The sequence below is a fragment of the Podarcis melisellensis genome, assembly GCF_964234715.1.
Source record: "Podarcis melisellensis genome assembly, chromosome: 3".
Lineage (NCBI taxonomy): Eukaryota > Metazoa > Chordata > Lepidosauria > Squamata > Lacertidae > Podarcis > Podarcis melisellensis.
The window spans coordinates 48997440-49020282 of NC_138530.1; the positions used below are offsets into that span (position 1 = coordinate 48997440).

The 22843-nt window shown below is 41.5% G+C and overlaps 1 protein-coding gene across 1 annotated transcript in view; it reads left to right on the forward strand.

The window, feature by feature from the left end:
* The window catches only part of THBS2 (thrombospondin 2), a 45222-nt gene that overhangs the window by 18303 nt on the left and 4076 nt on the right, over positions 1-22843 (forward strand). Inside the window, exons 9-21 of the mRNA XM_081904747.1 lie at positions 227-403; positions 2123-2296; positions 3029-3156; positions 3302-3454; positions 5544-5762; positions 7064-7171; positions 7668-7827; positions 9994-10112; positions 12919-13153; positions 16416-16643; positions 17435-17706; positions 18604-18701; positions 22015-22154. Of these exons, the coding sequence (XP_081760873.1) occupies positions 227-403; positions 2123-2296; positions 3029-3156; positions 3302-3454; positions 5544-5762; positions 7064-7171; positions 7668-7827; positions 9994-10112; positions 12919-13153; positions 16416-16643; positions 17435-17706; positions 18604-18701; positions 22015-22154 (2211 nt within the window). The remainder of the gene's footprint in view (positions 1-226; positions 404-2122; positions 2297-3028; positions 3157-3301; positions 3455-5543; positions 5763-7063; positions 7172-7667; positions 7828-9993; positions 10113-12918; positions 13154-16415; positions 16644-17434; positions 17707-18603; positions 18702-22014; positions 22155-22843) is intronic.

Genomic DNA, 22843 nt, shown 5'->3' on the forward strand with positions numbered 1-22843 from the left:
AGCTATGGTTAGCACATGGGGGCAGTAAACATATGGCCACTTTGACACTGATAGACATGGCTGAAAGTTGGTGTGGACTGTCAGATAATCACAGCTGCCAGTGGTATTTGTACCGCAGATACAGTTTTCCTTACGTTGCTAGGCATTAAAGGGGAATTTCCATTAGAGCCTTTGAGGATTTAGGGACAGGGCCTTGAACTGTGATTCTTTTTCTCTCCTTGATCAGTACGGCAAGATGGCGGCTGGAGCCACTGGTCCCCTTGGTCTTCCTGTTCTGTGACCTGCGGGGTAGGCAACATAACTCGCATACGTCTCTGCAATTCCCCCATCCCACAGATGGGTGGGAAAGGCTGCAAAGGAAGCGGAAGGGAAACAAAAGAATGTGAAGGTGTCCCATGTCCGAGTAAGTGTTTTGGTTTGCATTCAGCCTCTGATAAGGCTGCAGTCTAGATGTCAACATTACTCAAGCTGAAATAACCTAACCTATACATTTGGGATCAGCAACTGGGGCTCTGTTAGACTGAATCCACATCTACTTGGCACTTCAGATAAAGTGATAAAAAGTATGCATGCCATAAAGGAATCTATGGCAGTAGAACTTTCCGGCACACTATTTTAGAGGGTCTGCCTTGAACGGGCAACTTTTTACTCACTTTTCAAAGAACCCCTTCTGGAAAGCTGGTTGCTGAGCAAGGCAATAAATAAATTATGTAACAGGTGGTGTGGGTGGCATCACTCATCTGACCTCTGGTCTACCAGGAGGTAGAGGGGGGAAGCATGAGTTGGCATGGTGGAAATGCACCAGTGAGAACACCAGATCAACTCACTCTACTGCCTCCAATTTCTGGTAAGAGGTAGTGATGCAGAAGTCAGGTGACCCATGGTGCTCCACCACATGGTCCACTACTGAATAGAATATCATAACATTCTACTAGACTTAGGCTGCATTTCTGTGCACATTTATGAGGCAGTAAGTCACACTGAAATCAATGGAACTCACCTATGTAGGGGTCCACTATTTGCTCAGAGGTTTCCTAGGTTTATATTGGATAGTGTAGATGTTCTATAATTGATGTTCTATAATGGAAGCCTAACATTATTCTCATTATTTGAGTTTAACATCTACATGAAAAGCATGTTCTAGCAGGAGAGTGAAGTCTACAGTTTCATATGTAACCAGTAATGAAATTCAAATAGAAGAACCTCAATCTTATGTAATGAAATTTGCATCTTCCTATTATGTTTATTTCAATGAAAATGGGCTGAAACTGCTATAGCCTGAGGATGTGCAATGTTTTCATAAACTGATATCTACCTTTCAACTACTAATTGCTTCTTCACAACCTATTTGTTGATCATTCTTCCTGATTTGTTTGCCTACAGTTTTCAGGGAGGTTAGACAATGTCAGCTTTATAGTGAGCATTCATTCTGATTAGGAGGCTATATAACAGCATCTTCCAGATCTTTCCTCCATCAATTTCTGTACTGCAAAATGTATTGGGTTTTTTTTGGGGGGGGGGGGTTGGATGCGAGGGTAAAGCAGATTTGTTGTGTAAGAGCATCAAATCTTCTTTGATTGTGCAATCTGAATTTGCCAGGGTGCATCTGAATCCCACTTGCAAAATCACACCCAGTCTTTTCTATGAAAATGACATAATTCAGATTTGTTGCATGTATTTGTATATATGCATGGGCAAAGTCATGTGGAGAGAAACCTGGGGTAGATTACTATGTGGGCAAAAATATGCATTCTTTCTTGCACTGCATTTTCCTTCCGGAGTGCCAGTTGTCTTATTGGATTCAGGGGACTGAAGAGGCTGCCATCTACAACCCATTTGTTTTAGTTACCCCATTGAAGTGAATGGGGTACTTCTGAGTAGGAGGATTGTGGATTATGACCAAAACAGAATTTGCAGTTTGAGCAGATTTGCAATTTGAGCAGATTCTTTTCAGGTTCCTTGACTAGACCAGAAAGACAATTTGTATTCATTGTACTAGTGAAGTGGCCAGGTGAAATAACTTCTTGACATCACTGAATGACACCACTCTGTGTGGTCAGTGTTTTCTTAACTGTACTGTGCTTGCCCATGCTAATTTTTCCTGTTGCCTGTCCTACTCCAGTCAATGGTCGATGGAGCCCTTGGTCTCCTTGGTCTGCATGCACTGTTACCTGTGGCGGAGGCATTCGGGAAAGATCTCGTCTCTGCAACAGCCCAGAGCCTCAGTATGGTGGAAAGGCATGTATGGGAGATGTCATACAGCATGATATGTGCAACAAACAGGATTGTCCAATAGGTGAGTGTGGAATGTGCTGGATAGTTAGCTGTGTTCTAAACAAAGATACCCAAGTATACTTCATGTCTCACATGGGATCTGGTACTCCAAACCATTCTGCTAGACCAGCCTACGATTGTTGGAGCAGCAACTGCACAGTGGCAGAACATAGGATTTGTATGCAGCAGGCTTTGGGCTGGGTTCAGCTAATGGGTCCTGCCTGTGGAAGCTCACACAAGGACTTGCCAGCACAATGGGGCTTTCTCCCCACTCCCACTGATTGGCTTGGGATGTGTGTGTCAGAAGAACGCCAAGAACAGTGCACAGGGGAAGGAGAGGAGAGATTGCTCCGCTAGCACAAGCCTGACAGAACAATTTCCTTAATGCTATATTGAATTCCTTCTCTGAGATTCAGTCAGTGCCAGTTAGAAGGATCTTGGCTGAGAGTGCTAAGAAAGGCACCTGCCTGAAACTGGAGAGTGGCTTCCAGTCTGGAGTAGACATTTTGAGCTGGCAGTTTCAGACATACTCCATCCTTACTGCTGTGCCTTCGTATACAACTTGTCCTTTGGGCATCGTCGATCTGGGACTGGTATAAAATATATTTGTAGTAAATTTTAATACAGTTGCTTCAAAGTGGGTGAGGAGATTTAATATAGAAATGATGTAAAGCTGTTTTTCTTCCTCTGTATTCAGATAAGGAGATTGGCTTAGTACTGGCACAATTAATGCTCTTTCCCCTTGCTTTGGCAGATGGATGTTTGTCAAACCCTTGCTTTCCCGGAGCAGAATGCAACAGCTTCCCGGATGGTTCTTGGTCCTGTGGTGCATGTCCTGCTGGTTACCTTGGAAACGGAACAGTCTGCGAAGACCTTGATGAGGTAGACACAGTTTTGGTTCATACAGAAATGCTGTTTTGACCCCACCCAATGGAAACACTTAGCCAACTTCGTTGGAGGTTCCTCAGTGATATAACTCAATACTTCTTTCTGGTTGTGTGTGTGTGTGTGTATTTGTTTTTTGCAGTGTGCAGTAGTGCCAGACGTTTGCTTTAAGTTAAATCAGAACCACCGTTGTGTAAACACCAATCCTGGATTCCATTGCTTGCCATGCCCTCCTCGCTACAAAGGAAGTCAGCCTTATGGGGTGGGCCTAGAGGCTGCCAAGAAAGAAAAACAAGTAAGTGCTCTTGAACGAAGGCCAGTAACGGGATGGAAAATGTGATACATCTGCTATGAAAGTATGGCACAAAGAGGGTGATGAAGTATCAGTCCTGAAGACTTCATTGTCTTGGAGCATCTCGAAATGAGCAAGAGTGCAGCTTGCATGTTTAATAATGTACTCCTTAGATTGGAAACCTGGCATTCAAAACCACTCCAAACTTTTTAATAAATTTATCTCAAAAGTCATTTCTTTATATTAAAAAAAAGGCCAATTGAAAAGGGCCAAGAAGGTGTAACAGTGCATAAGAGGCAAGTGATTAATTCTTCACATAGCACACAATGTAATGATGGCTGCTAACTTGGATGATTTTAAAATGGGATTAGAGAAATCTATGGAAAGGCTACTAGTTGTGATAGCTATACATTATCCCCGGTAACAAAGGCAATATGCCTCTCTGACTGAACACAAACAGGGAGAGTGCTCTCACGCTCATGTTCTGTTTCTGGCAGTGGCGTAGTGTGAGGGGTGCAGGGGGGGGGGCGGCCACACCAGGCGCAACATCTGGGGGTTAGGGAAATCCACGGGTTAGGGGGCGCAAATCCATGGGTTAGGGGGCACAAATTACTTGCCTTGCCCCGGGTGCTGATAACCCACGCTACGCCACTGGTTTCTGGGCTTCTCATGCTCATCTTGTGAGAACAAAATACTGGAGCAGATGGGTCTATGGTCTGATCCAGAAAGCCTGTTCTTATGTTAGCCCTTCAGCCACAGGTTCTTCACTAACATATTCTTAATGCATTGCACTTGAGAACCAGCACAATTAATATAAGGGATTGTTTGACACACTCTGTATGAAATAGGTCATTTTGGGGAGATCTTTATTCAGTGAACACGAGAAAATGCAACTAAATTAGATTTGATAAAAAGACATTCCCCACCCTCATTTTAAAATAGTTTCATTGGGTTTTACTCAGTCCCTTCATAGTTCTCCATGTTCTGGCTGACACGGTCTGTGAAGTCTAAATGTGAAACATCCGTTAATATTAAACTACTCTAGCAAAGCTGTCAATCAAAACAATAGCAATACAGAAGTACCAGTCAGGACTTGTGGAAAAGAAATCACAGTCCATTAGGCTGTCTCTCTATGTAAAAACAAAAACAAAAACCCAAAGGCAGCTAAATAGCTGGTTTGGTGCTACATCCTGAAACTGCTGCAAAGGAAATGGGTGGGGTTGATTTACGTTAGTTAATGACATCCAGAATCAGCAAATGTAAGAGAATTTTTGTGAATTCTGCTTAAGGCGACTCTTTAGTTAAATAAAGCATTACTCATAATTACTGCATTGACAAACGTGTGCAGCTAATTAGCTCAGTCAGCAAGGAAATGTTCCTTGAGGCTCTGCCCAGGATTTTAATAAAAGGTTGTTAAATCTGGGCCCAGCTAAAGGATGTGTGGCTCAAAGCTCAACAATATTATGGGAAACTAAAACTGCTGTTTATCTACTCTTCTGAATAATCAGATATTTTGGATGCTTCATGTGTCATTTGAGGGTAGTGTGTTGCCTGCTTGACTATCGGTACTGAAAACTGTTTAAAACAAGGCATTTGAAAAACAGACATTTTGGGCCAACTTAGTTGAATTCAAATTTGGCTTTGAATGGTTTTTCCAGCACTATGTGGAACTGAGTAGGTCTTGCCCTCCTAAGCATCTCTTCTCTTGTGTTGTTAGCACAATTCTCACCCACAGATACTGTTGTGGTCCCAGCCATTCCAGGCAGGTTTTCCTGGTCCCAGCCACCATATATTGTCCTGTTCCTAAAGTCACCTGTACTGCAGAAAGCATCCTGCGAATTCTTTTCAAGTATTGTAACTTGCTATGATGAGGATGACATCAAAGCAAATATATAATAAACAAGCTCATGTCCCTGTAGCTCACAATAAATTTATTTAGAGAAAGTAAAATGGGATACCTTGCATCAAAGCATCACTGTCTCCTCCTCCAATTTAGCTGGGTCTGGTGCTGCAGTTATTTAGCTTAATTTAGCCCCAGACCCTTATGCCCCTACAGAAGCATGGTCTGAATGATGATGATTTGCTTTTTCAGGTATGTGAACCTGCCAATCCTTGCAAAGACAAGACACACAACTGTCACAGGTCAGCCGAGTGCATCTACCTTGGGCATTTCAGTGACCCCATGTACAAGTGTGAATGTAGGACAGGCTATGCTGGTGATGGATTCATTTGTGGTGAAGATTCTGATCTGGATGGATGGCCCAATCATAACTTGGTCTGTGCTGCCAATGCAACTTATCACTGCATAAAAGTAAGTAAGAAGCAATGGAAACACCATAAATGTCTCAATGAAGGGCAGTTGATGAAGGGCAAGTCTAGTGATAGCCTCCGGTGACCATCATTTTCTGAATGATTTGTTAGCCACTGTTGAAATAAATATTTTTCCAAGGTTGGTAGGTCTCTCAGTTTAGAGAATCTGTCCATTTTGGGCTCCTAGTCTACCAAAATTATATTCCTCTTATGATCCACCAAAAAGATATGACTGGATGGACATGTCAGAATTGGGATCATTCCAGTGAAATAGTTGAATGCACAATGTATTGTTGTTAGAATTAGAATTTATATACTGCCCTATACCCGGAGGTCTCGGGGCAGCCCATTGCTTCATGCAAGAGCAGTGCTTCTGTCACCTTGCTACACCATCCTTTCATCACAAAATACAGCTTAGTGAGGTTACTGATAACATACCCTCTCAACAGGTTAACCAAATAAACCAGTGAAAAGCAGACGAGTAAGTGCTGAAGACACCCTTTATCAAACCAATACAGTCAAAAACAATACAGCACCAAAGTATATCACACCCCAACAGCAAGTGAATCGAAACAAACCAGAATTTTGTGCCTTAATTTAAACTTACTTTAAACTGCGAGAAATGCTTGTAACTTGAAGCTGAATGTGACTTTATAAGCCTGGGGGATGGATCTAGTAATGGATTTCTCTTTTCCTGCTTTTCCATGAACAGGGAGGGAGTATTAAATGTTCCTTGAGCATACAATTGAGATGTCAAATTCTTTCTGCCCTGGCTAATGTCTGCTCATTTGTTAATGTGACCAACTCAGCATATATGGTTCATTCTTTCTTTCTTTTTGATTCCTGTCACCAGGACGTACTTCATTTGATTCAAGAAGAATCAGGAACTGCTTTCATTAAAAGACAAAAAACAAAACTCAAACATGCGGAATTCATTTAGGGGAGGTTCTTCCCAAAAGCCAAACCCATTATTTTTGTAGTACATATGTTGATTTAATAAAGGTTAAATGCTTTCCTTTAAAGCAATCTAGCAAAAATATAAGGTGGTAACCATCATCGGATATCATTCCACTTTAGCAATATAATCCAACACAAACCAAAGGCTGCCTAAAAGTGTGTGAAAATTAATTGAATACATATGCATGTTGACTTTAGAAAAGACTTCAAAATTCCCGTTTTGAATTTGCCCAGTGCCGTATTTTAGTCTCCGGAGAGGCATACAAACATTTAGTCAGAGTTTGGCATTATTATCAATTTGTGAAATAGAAGCGTGTGCCAATCTGGGGTTGTCTGTTTTTACAGGATAACTGTCCTCTTCTGCCTAATTCTGGACAAGAAGACTTCGATAAAGATGGAAAGGGAGACGCCTGTGATGAGGATGATGATAACGATGGTGTTGAGGATGATAAAGTAAGCTTGTTTTCATTAACCCATCTTCTCCTTTCAGAGGAAATAAATATGGACACCATTAAGAAGTTGTTGGTATATTTGCTGCATTCTCATTTCTCTACGTCTGTTGTCAGATATCAGAATTTAAACTGTACCATTTGGGATACCACTATTGCTTACAGATGTCGCTGATCATTACTTGTTCCACATTTCAGACCAACAGAAATTCTCAAAGAATGGCACACTCTATGGGATTTTTACAGCTGTTTTGTTGGCGTATTCATATGGGGAAAGGTTGAAAGACATTGAGTCTAGCAGAGTGTGTGAGAGAGTGATAGTCTTACATATGCCTCATTTGATGCTAATTTACTATTATTAGCAGTATTTACATGAAACCCTTGGGAACCCCAGTAGGTATATGCTATTTGATTTACAGAAAGGGAAAAGGTTGATTGGAAATATAATGGTCTCTGAGCTATGCTTACACATCTTTTCTTTAATCTTTTCCCTATTTTAGGACAACTGCCCCCTGATTTTTAATCCCCGTCAATTTGATTATGACAAGGACGAAGTTGGTGACCGCTGTGATAATTGCCCCTATGTGCACAATCCTGCTCAGATTGACACCGATAATAATGGAGAGGGCGATGCATGTGCCGTGGATATTGATGGCGATGGTAAATTCTTATTCATTCTCATATATTTTGTTTCTGTTCAATGTGGGAGAAACTGGTTCAAAATAAGCTATTGCTCTCACCCTTGTGAACAACTCTATCAAATCAATCCATGCATTGAAGGCAAAGGATAGGGTTGCCTCATTTGCAAAAAAGAGGACGCTATGATGACTCTCATTTTAAACACCCCTCCTATATGTAAGCTATAAAAGCTGTGATATATTGCTGAGGGGGGCAGGAGAAGAGAAGAGGAAAGCAAGCAGTTTCAACCACCAGTTATGTTTATGAAGGATTTCTTAATCAAACGAAATATTAGTGGTGTACCTAAAACTTATGGTTTGGTGAGGTTTACTGGGCAAATAATTTCATGGTAAAGTTTTTGCCATTTCCTCAAACCAGTTCTGGAACAGAATGGACTATTTGCATAGTCTCTCTGACAAATCTTTAATGATCTTATAACGGGAAAGGTACTCTTTAAGAACCCAGGTCCCATTTTTAAGAATATAACATTCACTTGATATAATAATTTCAGAAGTAATGAAAATTATGGCCCAGCAATACCCATATTCTTTCTAATTATTTATGCTGTCAAATATGCTGGCATGAAGAGCCACACTTGAATCGCCAGCCAAATCAAATGTCTTCACCCAATGTGTTTGCCAAAACGCCTTAGGAGAAAAAAGGAAATTTCTTTTGGATGCTAGAATAATAAGGATCCCAAGTTACATTTTTGGCTCAGGAAGGAGGAAAAAACCAACAGTGACATTTCAGGTTATTAAACTGGCAAACCTGACCTGAACAGTAGCCCAGTACTGAAAAAAACCTACCAACCTAAATATCTTTGGTGTTTTTGGAATGCCTCTAGGCTTGTGGTTTTTGGCATGACTTGGAAGCAGAAGCTTCAGTGTCCTTAGAGGGATGTTGCTGCTGCATTTCCTGGCAGATGAATCCCAGTTTTCAGCACTGGAGAAAAAAACCTGTTAAGCCTCAGATTTGATTCAATAAATGTGTAAAGTGTTGGGTGTGTGTATCAGTAGATCTCTAAAACCCCTGAAGGTTTTCCATAGTATGGAGTTTCCATTAACCCTCGTGGTTATTTATTTAGACATATCTAAATATCCAAGGCAGCTTACAATCAAAATATATATCATTGCAATAAAAATAAAAATATATAAACCAGTATTCCTGGAAAGGGTTTTCTTCTCATCTCCTCCAAATATTGTAAGAATCAGCAAAAACTTTTATTACTAAAAAATAAATGAAATCTGAAATCTAAAACAAACTGCATAAACCTCAGGGCAGGTCAGGGGATACATTTCATAGTAAATTTTATAGTATTGATTTAGGACATTTGTTGACCGCCTAATCAACAGATTCCTCTGGACTGTTTACACAGAGTTCAAACAATAAAAATATTCTAGGGGACTGCACAAACCACAAGATTTGGATCAGACCTCATTTTGCTGCTTCAGGAAACTGTTTGCCTTGGTCCAAGTTGTTTCATAAGCTGCCCATCAGAGTATTGCTCTCTCCCAATCACTATTGGATAAAATCTGAAAAGTTGGACTGCCCTATCTTGAAAGGTCTGGATGAATCGACTACCTTCAATTGAGAATGGAAGCTCATAGGTCATCAATTGATTTGTCACAAAATAGAATGGTTTTGTTCTTACCTTCTCACTGTCACCAGAAAATGTGTCAGGCAAATCTTTTATGTGACCAAGAGTTGGGCAGAATGGGGTCACCACAGAGCTGAATTAGGGAAAGAGCCATCCTAAAAGTATTTCACCAACCATGGGACCAGCTAGTACAACCCTACAGACTTTATAGCATTTATAGCCTTGTATAAAAGGGGTTGTAACTTAGGGAAGGCACAGCAAGACAAGCACACCCCAGTTAACAAGAAAAGGACAAAGCAGTAGTGCTATCAGTTCAAGATATAATGTGTGCCACCTAGCATGGAGAGACCAGGCTTAAATACAAAAGCTCACTGGGTGACCATGGTCCCATCATTGTCTCTTGGACACACTTAGTTTCCAGTGAGAATGAAATGGGGAAAATTCTCATTCATGGTTGTGCTAGTTTCCTGGAAACCAGTGCATGTTGCTTGATGCAAGTGGAATCTGTACATAACGCTTTTGTTTGAATTGCTTTTTTCCCATCCTGGCAGATGTTTTCAATGAACGCGATAACTGCCCATATGTCTACAACACAGACCAGAGAGATACAGATGGAGATGGAGTTGGTGATCACTGCGATAACTGCCCACTGGTGCACAATCCTGATCAGGTAAGTAGCATATACATGGGGGGACGACTGTATGGATGTGAAGAACCTCTGCCTTCACCCTTGTAGAGGTACCACTACACCGTACTGTGTACTATTAACACAGGCTGCCTTTTGCCTGCTTTGAGGGATATTTCAGCAAGGCTTGTTGTTCCTTTCTCCCCTTTTCAAGATCTAAATTCATACCTGGTTGGATTTAGGGGTAAACAAGGTTTTTGTTATTGCAGAGATACTCAGTGTTCCAATTATATGCTTTTGGGGGTAGATTGTTTCAAGATGCAGGGAAGCTAGAATAAAGAAGAGCTTTTGTTCATGAATAGCCTTCCATCCCTCTTCCTAACAGGGAGTCTTCTAGTTTGAGTTCATACATGCATCCAGCAACCACCCTGTGAGGTGATGACTTGTATGTGTGACATCATACATCCAACACCACATGTGGAGATTCCACTCCCAGCCTGCAATATTTTCAATGGAGGCAGCTCACACATTCAGTTCCAAGTCATCCACCACTAGAATCCTGTGCATGTCAACTCAGAAAATCTGACTCCCAGTTTCACCCCAGGAACATCTCCTGCTATTTTCTCAATTAAAAGTAAAAAAAGGACCCCTGGACGGTCAAGTCCAGTCAAACTTGACTATGGGGTATGGTGCTCATCTTGCTTCATGCTGAGGGAGCCTGCATTTGTCCACAGACAGCTTTCAGGGTCATGTGGCCAGCATGACTAAACCACTTCTGGTGCAATGGAACACTGAGACGGAAACCAGAATGCACAGAAATGCTGTTTGCTTTCCTGCTACAGTGGTACCGATTTATGGACTTGAAGTGGTGTGCTTTCGAAGTGCTAGGTTGGCAGGAGCTGAGACAGAGCAACGGGAGCTCACCCTGTCATGGGGATTCCAACTGTCAACCTTCTAATCAGCAAGCCCAAGAGGTTCAGTGGTTTAGACCACAGTGTCACCCATTTCCCTTTCTCAATTAAGCCCCAATATATACAAGAGATCACCCCTTTCTGATTGTCACTAGTTTCTTGCCAGGTTGGTTCTGATGAAGGAGAAGGTGGGGAGCACATGAGATTTATGTGTGAAACAAACTGTGTGCCTCTGGGAGAGATTATGTATATGTATGTGCTTTTTTATTTGGCCCACCAGGCACTTTAAAATGGGTAACACAACTCCCAGACCACAATGGGCTTTCCAGCTCTGCATTTCAGAAATGCTACGTTCTAGACTTACTTGTAATTCTATTCGGGAAGTGGGAGGGGAAACCACCCAGTTTACGTAGAATTAATATGGTTCTGTTCAGTCACAGGGCACATGTTTATATTAAAGGCAAATGTTGGTGGCAAACTGCATGGTTTGAGGTAAATTGAATGCCCAGGTTATTTTAAAAAAGAAAGAGTTCAGCTTTTCAAGTTTTCAAAGCTCTGACACAACAGCTTTGCCTTTGATTTGGTGAATGGTCTGGAATTTCTAATTGCGCAAAGTTATTGCCGTTGGCTTCTCGGGGCATATATATACATAAAAACCCCGAAAGCAGCTGAGGTCAATAGCAGTCACTCATAACATAAGAATGCTGCCTAGGCAAGAGAAGTTTCTCACGAGAGCAGCGCCACTTTTCTCATCTGCAAAATCTTACAAAGGGGCCTAAGGCTAGAACTGAGATCTGTTGAGGACGTCAAAGGTCTTCCTGTGTGTTGGCACCAATTTCATTCATTAAAATGCCTGCATTGCATTTTCATCTTGCACTCTTCTTAACAGATACTTTGGGGGCAGATGCCAAATGCTTACAGTATGAAAACAGATGCAAAAAAGAAAGAAAAGACCACGATTCTGGAAGAATTAATGTTATGTTGGAAAAATTGTATGAGTTAAAGATCAGTTAGAAAACATCTCTTCAAGCATACCACCACCTACCCTGATAATCTACTTTTTCAGTTTAGCCAGCCTCTGTTCTATGCAAGAAATCACATAGAAACCATACTTCGCAAACTTCTGATAAATGACACATTTCGTCCTTCCATTAAAATTGGAGGGATCCTATGGGCTTGCATCTGTTTGCTTTTAGGACTAAAAAATGTAAAGGTAAAGGGACCCCTGACCATTAGGTCCAGTCGGGACCGACTCTGGGGCTGCGGTGCTCATCTCGCTTTATTGGCCGAGGGAGTCGGCGTACAGCTTCCGGGTCATGTGGCCAGCATGACTAAGCTGCTTCTGGTGAACCAGAGCAGCACATGGAAACACCGTTTACCTTCCCACAGGAGGGGTACCTATTTATCTACTTGCACTTTGACGTGCTTTCGAACTGCTAGGTTGGCAGGAGCAGGGATTGAGCAACGGGAGCTCACCCCGTCGCAGGGATTCGAACCGCCGACCTTCCAACCGGCAAGTCCTAGGCTCTGTGGTTTAACCCACAACGCCACCCGTGTCCCAGGTGGGATATAAATTTGTTGTTTAGTTGTTTAGTCGTGTCCGACTCTTCGTGACCCCATGGACCAGAGCATGCCAGGCACTCCTGTCTTCCACTGCCTCCTGCAGTGGGATATAAATACAAAAGGTAAATAAAAGTAAGTAAGTAATTAAGGGTATCGGCTTAAGAGTCAGTAGATTTAAATGAGGAATTTGAAATAAGAATCTATTTTGCAAATTTGGGATATCTCAGTATGTTTATAGAATATTACTTTTCAGATTGCCTTCATTATACATTAACATTTCTGAAGGGAACCATTAACAGTGTGATCATGTGGTTCCCCCGCCTTTTTTGGTTCACTGTTTCAAAAATTCAAATCTTGTTTCCTGTCCCCACCTTTAGACTGATGTGGACAATGACCTGGTTGGTGATCAGTGTGACAACAATCAAGACATAGATGAAGATGGCCACCAGAATAATAAAGACAATTGTCCGTACATTTCCAATGCCAATCAGGCTGACCATGACAAAGATGGTAAAGGGGATGCTTGTGATTCTGATGATGACAACGATGGCATCCCAGACGACCGGGACAACTGCCGACTCACATACAACCCTGACCAGAAGGATTCCGATGGTAAGATTTTAAAGACATATACGGTGGCATATCCTTTTGTGGACTACAGTCACCTTCAGGCATACAATGGTGTGCTCCAGGGATGGAGAACCTATTCCCCTCCAGATGTTGCTAGACTACAACTCACATCATCTCTACCATGCTGGCTGAGGTTGTTGGGAATTGGAAGCTGACAACATCTAGAGGGCCAGAAGCCCATCTTTCCTGCTGCAGTCCATGAAAGCTTATGCCATGGTAGATTTGTTAGTGCCATAGACTTGGGGGTTTCTTGAGTGAAGACTAAAGATGGTCCTCTCAATCCAAGCTGAGCCCAGCAGTAGATGGTGTGGTGCCTTTGATCTCTCTCCAGCTGAATCGGTGCTGCATACTGGGACTGAGAGCAGGACAGCGGAGGTGGCGGCGAGGTTGGCCTAGTGAAAACATGCCAGCAGAAATGCCAGGTTGGCTCAGCCAGTGTATTTGCACAGTGTTTTTGCCTTGTTCTCCATCCATCTTGGTTTGCAGCAGTGACTCATCCACAGGGAGTGGAGGTCAGCAGTGCAGCCCTACCATAGCATCTGCTACTTGCTTGGCATATGTGTTGGAAAGCTGATCAAAGTTTGACTTGTTTCTATCACAGATGAGTCTGTCCAGGTGTGTTTGCACCCAGCTGCTGGCATGCCTGTAGTGTTGCATCCAGTTCTGAAAGTATTCCTAGGTCTGGAGAATTCACAGGTGGTCTCCTTTTAATGGTGTACTTCTTTTAAGCGCAATGGCATTAGCAAGTTGATTTTGTAGGTGATCAAGCAGGAGGGCCATGACTGTTTTGTGATGCTCAGAGCATCCCTTTGTAGTAGAATCTGACAATACTGTAATGAAAAAACATCCGTACAGCTTGTTTATGAGACATCTTCATAAAATATTCTTTGAGAAGCTAAGAAAGAAAACTGGGATTAATAACTTCTGCAAAGAATTATAGCTCGAACAGAGTACTGAAGTGAGATGACTAATAAAAGTAGCATTATTATTATTATTATTATTATTATTATTATTATTATTACTACTACTATTATTGTTATTATTATTACTATTAATAGCCACCCATTTGACTGGGTTGCCTCAGCCACTCTGGACGGCTCCCGACAAAATATTAAAAATACAATTAAAAAAAAACCATTAAAAACTTCCCTGAACAGGGCTGCCTTCAGATGTCTTCTAAAAGTCAAATAGTTATGCAAGAATATGTTTAGCATCCCTTAGCTCATCAAAGGTACACCCAAACACATCTGTTTGCTGAAATCTTTATGAGGGTTTTCTGCCTGGAGTAATCTTACTAACTAGTTTGAATATATTTGAAAGTAGTGCTTTGAAAACGAGTGAGCCAATCCATAAGCCAGCTGCCTCAAGGTCATCCAGTGACCTCATAGCTGAGTGGGGAATTTGAATCTGGCTCTCCCTGCTTCTTAGCAGACAGTACACAACACTGGCTCTCGGGTTAACACCACAACAGATCCTGCCCACTTACGTATTCTGCCCAGTTATGTCTCTAATCACACAGAGCAGGTGGAGCTTAGATTTCTCACCAGTTAGCTGTTCTGTGACAGATACTCTGCAGTGTCATTTGAATCTAGGGTCAAGAAATAAGGCAGAATTTTACTGTGTCCTGAACAACCATCTTCCAGAAAGCAGACCTCCAAGGAGCCTGTGGTCATGGCTGGTGGGGCAGATGCTTTCTAAACTTTTTGATGAAAAAACAGCCTTGTCAGCAATCAGCACCACAGGGAACGTAAGAAACATATGTGGTGAAAAATTAAAACCTCATTTGGACAAAGAAATTGCTTCTTTGATGTTGGCAAGAGAATAAAACTGGGAACATACACTTTCCCCCTTAAGTGTAAAGATAAACACGTTCAGGAGCATACAGCTGGTCAGAATTTGGAGTTCAACTTGGCAACCAGCCAGCCAGTCAGTCCGTGGAATGTGGAGCCATTTTCTCACAGAATGAACTACAAAAAGCATCTGAGATGCTTGACTCTGTATTTTTTTAAAAAAAAACTTTTTTGGCAGTTCCATAACAAAGTCTGTCCTTGAGGATTAGAATAGAAGATTGGAGTAGAGAGACAGTGTTCTAATGAAACATGCCTGCGAAACATGTGGTATGAGTCTCTATTGATAAGAGAAATGAATGCAGACAACAATAAGGGAATCTGCATAAACATAATTGGCTGAGATTCTCATCATTCCCCCCCCCCCCAGTTTAGTGTCCTCATGATTGGAGAGAAACACAGGAATTGTATTTCCTTATCAAAGAAAAAAGTTTGGGGAAAATGTTGTAGAATGTGTGTGCGCGCCTTTAAAAAGGACTTGTGGAACAGGATTTGCATGTTGTCTGTGAACACAGAAAACATATTTGTGACATTTCAGTTTTGTTGTTTTGACATTTATTTGAATGTCAACTGTTCTTCAACCCAAATAACTGTTTAACCCAAACCAGTATAAATATAACATTCTAGTACACACAGCTTGCAAATTATTTACCACATTGCCAACATCAGGGCTTCCTTATAACAGATCTGGTGGTTGCAGTCTCTGTTCACTTGAATGACTCTGTCTTAAACACCACATTAATCACTCAAGATTTCATTATAGCCACATTCCAAGTTTTTTTGGGGGGGAATTATTATTTATCCCATAGCTTATCACTGCTCTCCCTCCCTCCCTCTCTCACAGTCTCTCATAAATAAAGAGTAGCCAAGAGCTGTTTTAATATGATTTACTGTAATGCCTTCTTCACTCATTTGCTACAGATGTGACAAAAGTACATGGTCACAGTCTTAAGTATTCATGACAGAACAATGCTGAAGGCATCTGATGACATGGAGATAATATGGAGTTTTAAAATTCCAAAGCTCCTTTTTAATATTGTGGTTCTCCTGGCTTGTTAGGTTATAAGGGAGTCATTTGTTTTTGTCAGCAACTGATTTCCCAGATGGCCTGGGCCCATCCCCAGATTTGCACAGTCCTGTCTGCTCTGCAGATCCCATCTTGCACAGAAGGTTGGAGTAGTCACCCACCAAGGTCCCTTGCAACTCACCCACTGCGCTATCCATTCCATTCCCCTGGAATGGAAGATGGTAGCCCTTCTTCCCTTAAATTTAATTCTGTTGTCTAAGAAGGTGGCATGGCTGCTTCCTTCCTTCCTGTCAAACATGGCTTCTTCCTACAGAAAGAGAGATGTGTGAATATAACGTGAAAATCATTCAATGTTTTGTGTGCATTTTAGGTGATGGCCGAGGTGACATCTGCAAAGATGACTTTGACAATGACAAAGTCCCAGATATTTTTGATGTTTGTCCTGAAAATGATGCCATTAGTGAAACTGATTTCAGAAAGTTCCAGATGGTCCCATTGGATCCTAAAGGAACAGCTCAGATTGACCCAAATTGGGTTATTCGACATCAGGGCAAAGAACTGGTACAGACGGCTAACTCAGATCCTGGCATAGCTGTAGGTGAGTATGATTCAAATTAATCAATTGATTAATTGATGATATGAACAGAATTACACCAAGAGGACAGAGTTTAGTGTTTCACAAGGGCTTCCATGAACCCAGTAGCTTTTTGGACTTTGTTTTCTTGAAACAGACCCTCATAGCATATTATGAGGCAGTTTATATGTTCAGTTTAAGAATCTCTTTTAAACTTAACATTCTGAAATGGATTTGGAAAAGTTGGAAGCACAGATAACTTCTGAGGAATGTTTGGCAATAATAAAAAGCTGCCTAATAACAAGTTAGCATTCATAGATGATTTACATTGGAGTGTGTGTGTGTGTGTGTGTGACTGGATGGAATGTATTAATCTTTCTGCATAAGGCTGTAGGACATAACCCATAATATTGCTCTTGCATGTGGTATACAAGCATTTCAAAATCATTCTGTAATTGTCACTTTTTTCTTTTTAAATATTTTGAAGTTTTGTTTTTCATGGCTGTAGAACTGAACTGAAAAATGTGAAGGTCCTTCCTATATCAAGGTCCATATGTGCATCAATAAATATGCCTATTTAAAAATGATTTCATTATAAAGCAAGTATGAAGTAACAGAAAGGGTGTAATTGATAAAGCCTAGAAAAAGAACTGATAATATGATTGGAGAAAGAAGGGGTGAACCAAATCAAATAGCATCAAAATAGAAAGTAATGGCAAGTGCCTGAGACTAAATGTCTAGCTTGTTTCTGCCCAAATTCTCAGCAATCCCTTTGGGAACTGAACACCTACCGTACATTTTCTACCCTCCTCCAGGTTATGATGAGTTCAGTTCTGTTGACTTCAGTGGTACGTTCTATGTCAACACAGACCGGGATGATGACTATGCTGGGTTTGTCTTTGGCTACCAGTCCAGCAGTCGCTTCTATGTCCTGATGTGGAAACAAATTTCCCAGACATATTGGGAGGACAAGCCCACCAGAGCTTATGGCTACTCAGGGGTATCACTTAAAGTAGTGAACTCTACAACTGGCACTGGCGAACATTTGAGAAATGCCCTTTGGCATACAGGAAACACACCTGGACAGGTAAGAGATGTATGAGTCACATTCAGCTAAGTGTTCTTCGAATTGTCCCCTTCTCATATACCATCATGACATAGCATTGGAAACCATTGTTTTGGTCCTATCTTTCATTATAATGATCAATCAATGGCCAAGTTTTTATTTCATTCAATTTTTTTTTAATTGGATATTGTCTTGGAAACTTTTGGCCGGGATTAGGCCCAAGAAGCCTCCACCTCCAGGTTTGACTTCAATAGTGACCCTGTGTCCAATTATTTTCTCCCATATTAGTGAATTGTTGTCACTTGCTCTTTGCAGGAGAAAGTACAGTTTGGTACCTTGGATCACGAATGCCTTGCAAGTCTAATGTTTTGGGTCCCACACACCGCAAACCTGGAAATGAGTGTTCTGGTTTATGAACTTTTTTTGGAACACAAACGTCCCGGGTGGCTTCCACGGCTTCTTATTGGCTGCAGGAGTTTCCTGCAGCCAATCGGAAGCTGTGTTTTGGTTTCCGAACGTTTTGGAAGCTGAACGGACTTCCGGAATGGATTCCGTTCGACTTCTGAGGTAACACTGTACTGCGCTTGGGAATACTTTTGCCAAATGGGTTTTTATCCAACCCTGAGCAGCCCAGGGGTCCCTTTGTATAGAAAGACAGTGAACCCTTTACAGCTACCCAAAATATGCAACACTCCCTCTGCTCCCTGTCTAATCACAACAGCATTTAGCTGGGAAAGCTGCAGAATGAACATCTCATATTAACTGACCAAACTGGAGGGGGGCATAGAAACTATGGCAGCGCATTTAAAATGTGGGTTGTGGTTTCTATCGAAAAGACAGAGTTTATAGGAATTGGATTTGCCCCACTTGTTAATGCAAATCACTCACTGAAGTGTTGTTTTTTAACTTCTTCCACAGGTGCGTACCTTGTGGCACGACCCCAAGAATATCGGCTGGAAAGATTACACTGCTTACAGGTGGCATTTGGTCCACAGGCCTAAGACGGGATTAATAAAGTATGACATTTCTTGTAATACACTGTATTGCTTTTCCATCTGATCATAAATGAGGTTTTATTTAGTGGTTTGTAACCAAATTCCAGCACTGTCACTTCATTTATGGCAGACTTTCGGCACTGGAAGATTTGGGAGTGTTCCCCAGCTTTCCACGCCATCAGATGTGTTCAATTTCCTTCGAATGGCTCATATAAACACAGCCATTATTAGATAAAAAAAGGATACCTCCAAATTTTTGGACTGTTTTTCTGTACTAATCTGAATTTTTTTTTTGGGGGGGGGGGAGAAAAATGTCAAAACAAAGCTAAAATGAAGATTGGAAGAACTGATTTCCCCCTTCTTAGAACTAAAGGGAATTGAGATTAAGGCAACTCTGAATATTTTCGTAGACTTGTGATGTTAGCTCTGATTTGTCCATCTGAAGCCAGTCTTAACTTAAATGCAGACATGCAGCCATTTATTCACACAAATTATTTCAGTGAAATACCCCCATTCTCACATGTTTTTTTTCATGATAAAATGCCTGCAGTGTCAGGACTCCCATGCAAATGTGACATTGTGTGAGAATGGTGCAGGCAATATGCCTATTCAGTAAATAAAACAGACATTCTTGTCATTGGTAAAGTCAGTCGCATGGGTCCTTTAGGCAAATTCAAGTTTTTAAGAAATAGTATATAGTTTGGGCCTTTGTGGTTTACAATATAAAAGCGCAAAAATATATAACATAGTAACAAACAACCACTATAGCACCCCCCCCATTTAAAAGGCCATGTATTGTTTAATTAGCCAAAGGACACAGCCAAATGCAAGGCTTCCATCTGTTCTTGGCACTGCTGAACAGTTGCTTATCCAGAACCTTTAAACTTGTAACATTTGTTAATTCATGTAGGTTTTTGCACTCTAATTTGACTCTTAAGAATAATTGAGCATTTTTCAGAAGTCAGATGCACACCAGATGCGTTCTGATGTGCATCCAATCTCCGTGAGTCACACAGCACCCAGAATACACAAGTATGGACAACCAGTTCCCAGGAAAATTTGTCATCCTTTTGACCTTTTGGAGTTAGAGAAACTTAAGTTAATCATGGCTGACTTTTAATGTGGCTCAAGCATGGTAACATTCTCTGGGTTGGTGTTAAAGTCTGTCGTGGTGTAACCATTCTCTGGCAGGAATATATATATATATATATATATATATATATATATATATATATATATATATATATATATATATATGCTTTCGTAGATTTTCACGGGTACAGGAATGCAGGTTTTGGTGTCCTCGGGTGTCTTCCCGTGTAAAAGTTGGGGTGTCTAGGCGACGTTTCGACGAGGTCTCACTCGTCATCTTCAGGCTGGTGCTTTCGGCTTCTTGTTACTGGAACAGAGCAGGATCTCAGTGTTTGAGTTCCTATAAATACTGTTGAGGGGGTGTGGTGTATAGCCTCCAATGTTCTGGGCAGAGAGGAAGTTCCCAGGCTAGTGTGCCTTTTCTTCTTTTGTTCCTTAATTACTTGAGGGATATCTTGAGTGATTTCTTGAGTGATATCCTGAGTACCACTTAGGTGGGTCATTAGGTGTGGATTAGTTGCTAAAGTCTTTGTGTCTTGACCTCTTGAACTTTGTGAAGAGTTTTTCTGAGAAGATGGCTGTACTGCACTTAGTTGTGCTCTGGCTTGGCTTCGTGTATAGGGGCGAGCTGTGGTTTTGTGGCCTGTGTCAGCCAGATCTGTGTAGGGATTGCAGGGGGGTGCAGCATCCGGAGGTGCCACCATGGTTTGGCTACTGGATGGTGTCTGTAATTTATCTGTGGAGAGGGTCTGGGTTTGGGTCTGGTGTGGTTGATTGGTGATGGCGTTCTGTGTGCCTCTGCTCTTTAACATGGAACATCACCACAAGAGAATAATCATGGAAGCCATCGAGATAGAGAAACACCCTCACAACATGAACAAGCGTGACGACACATCCCGCTTGCCAGACATCTGGAAATTAGCCCTCCCCACAAAAACTGACACCAGATCCAGAGGCACACAGAACGCCATCACCAATCAACCACACCAGACCCAAACCCAGACCCTCTCCACAGATAAATTACAGACACCATCCAGTAGCCAAACCATGGTGGCACCTCCGGATGCTGCACCCCCCTGCAATCCCTACACAGATCTGGCTGACACAGGCCACAAAACCACAGCTCGCCCCTATACACGAAGCCAAGCCAGAGCACAACTAAGTGCAGTACAGCCATCTTCTCAGAAAAACTCTTCACAAAGTTCAAGAGGTCAAGACACAAAGACTTTAGCAACTAATCCACACCTAATGACCCACCTAAGTGGTACTCAGGATATCACTCAAGAAATCACTCAAGATATCCCTCAAGTAATTAAGGAACAAAAGAAGAAAAGGCACACTAGCCTGGGAACTTCCTCTCTGCCCAGAACATTGGAGGCTATACACCACACCCCCTCAACAGTATTTATAGGAACTCAAACACTGAGATCCTGCTCTGTTCCAGTAACAAGAAGCCGAAAGCACCAGCCTGAAGATGACGAGTGAGACCTCGTCGAAACGTCGCCTAGACACCCCAACTTTTACACGGGAAGACACCCGAGGACACCAAAACCTGCATATATATATATATATATATAATCTGTGAGTTTCTCTCACATTCAATTAGCCCTCCTTTGACAGCTATATTTTCCCATGCTCCCACATCTAGAAAGCAGTGCCACAAACAAATCCTAATAATTATGTTCTCAGCAAAACCTAGGGCTTTGAAATAGAACACGTATACCACTTATTTCATTGCATAAGCCAACCATTAACTGTCTGAGGTTAGCGGGAATGTTTCTTTATGAAAACAGGCTAATGTATTATGGAATATTTAGCAATTTTCAGCTGAAATGCACAATAACATAAGCTGTCGGAGATCACACAGTGCACAATGTGACCTCAAGACTATAGAGTTGTTTCTTCAACTTGTGTTCATGACAACAACAACAACAATGTTGGAAGCCACTCTGAGCAGCTTCCAACACAATATGCATCTTACCCCTCCTCAGTATAGATTCACTTCATTGGACTTGGCTGGCCTAAATCAGAACTGGGAAATCTTTTTCAGATGTGTCCATAAAACTACTTCTGTGAGGAGTGTTTGAGCAGACTGTGTGTTAGATAGGTAGAAGTTGTAGACAAACCTGGGTGTGAATCTGATGTCACTTTGTTTTTCTTATAAGAGCTTTTACCGCCACTAGAAAGAAAGTGTATCATTTCAAGAATGGTGTCTAATCTAGACTTTGTTCCCCTTTCAAAGGGTTTTAGTGTACGAAGGAAAGCAGGTCATGGCAGACTCTGGACCAATCTATGACAAAACCTATGCTGGTGGGCGATTAGGTCTTTTTGTCTTTTCACAAGAGATGGTATACTTCTCTGACCTCAAGTATGAATGCAAAGGTAAGTTAATGCATTCATCATCATAATGGTAATAACTACTTTAGTGTTTGCAGGGGGTTGCCGACTTTTTCAATGGGAGGGACCATGGACCTGATCCAGAGGGTCTTAGGCTTTTATGACTCATTCAAACTTGCAGGTCATCCGATTTTGCAGTATCAAGTGTTGGCCATATATTTGTGAAGCAACCCTCTGAGTGCCTTTGATTCCTTTTATTAAACAATCTTATATATATGAATCTACATTATGAATGAAAATGGATTCAGTGGGACAGCTTTCTTAATAGCAAATGTGTATAGCAATGAATAGCAATTGTGTGTATCCAGCTTGAGGCGAGAGCAAGCATAATCAGTGCTTTTTTCCCCTTAAAATTTTTCCCCTATCATTTTCCTACTCATATTGAAATACTGCCCCTCAATGAGGCCAAACCTAGACTTACAAAATGTTTAGGGGTATGCGTACCCCTGCGTCCCTGTCCTCCGAAAAAAGCATTGAGCATAATTAATTGTCATAATCAGAGCCAGATTCCATGCAATAGGCAACCTGACTTGCATGTGCCACTCCTCATATGTGATGTCCCCCCCCCCCAAGCAAATATGACCTATGACATAAGGCTAAGCATTTTCCCTGACCATCAGTTAACTTAGGCATCCTCAACCTTTTCAGACCCAGGACCCACCTTTAACCCAAAT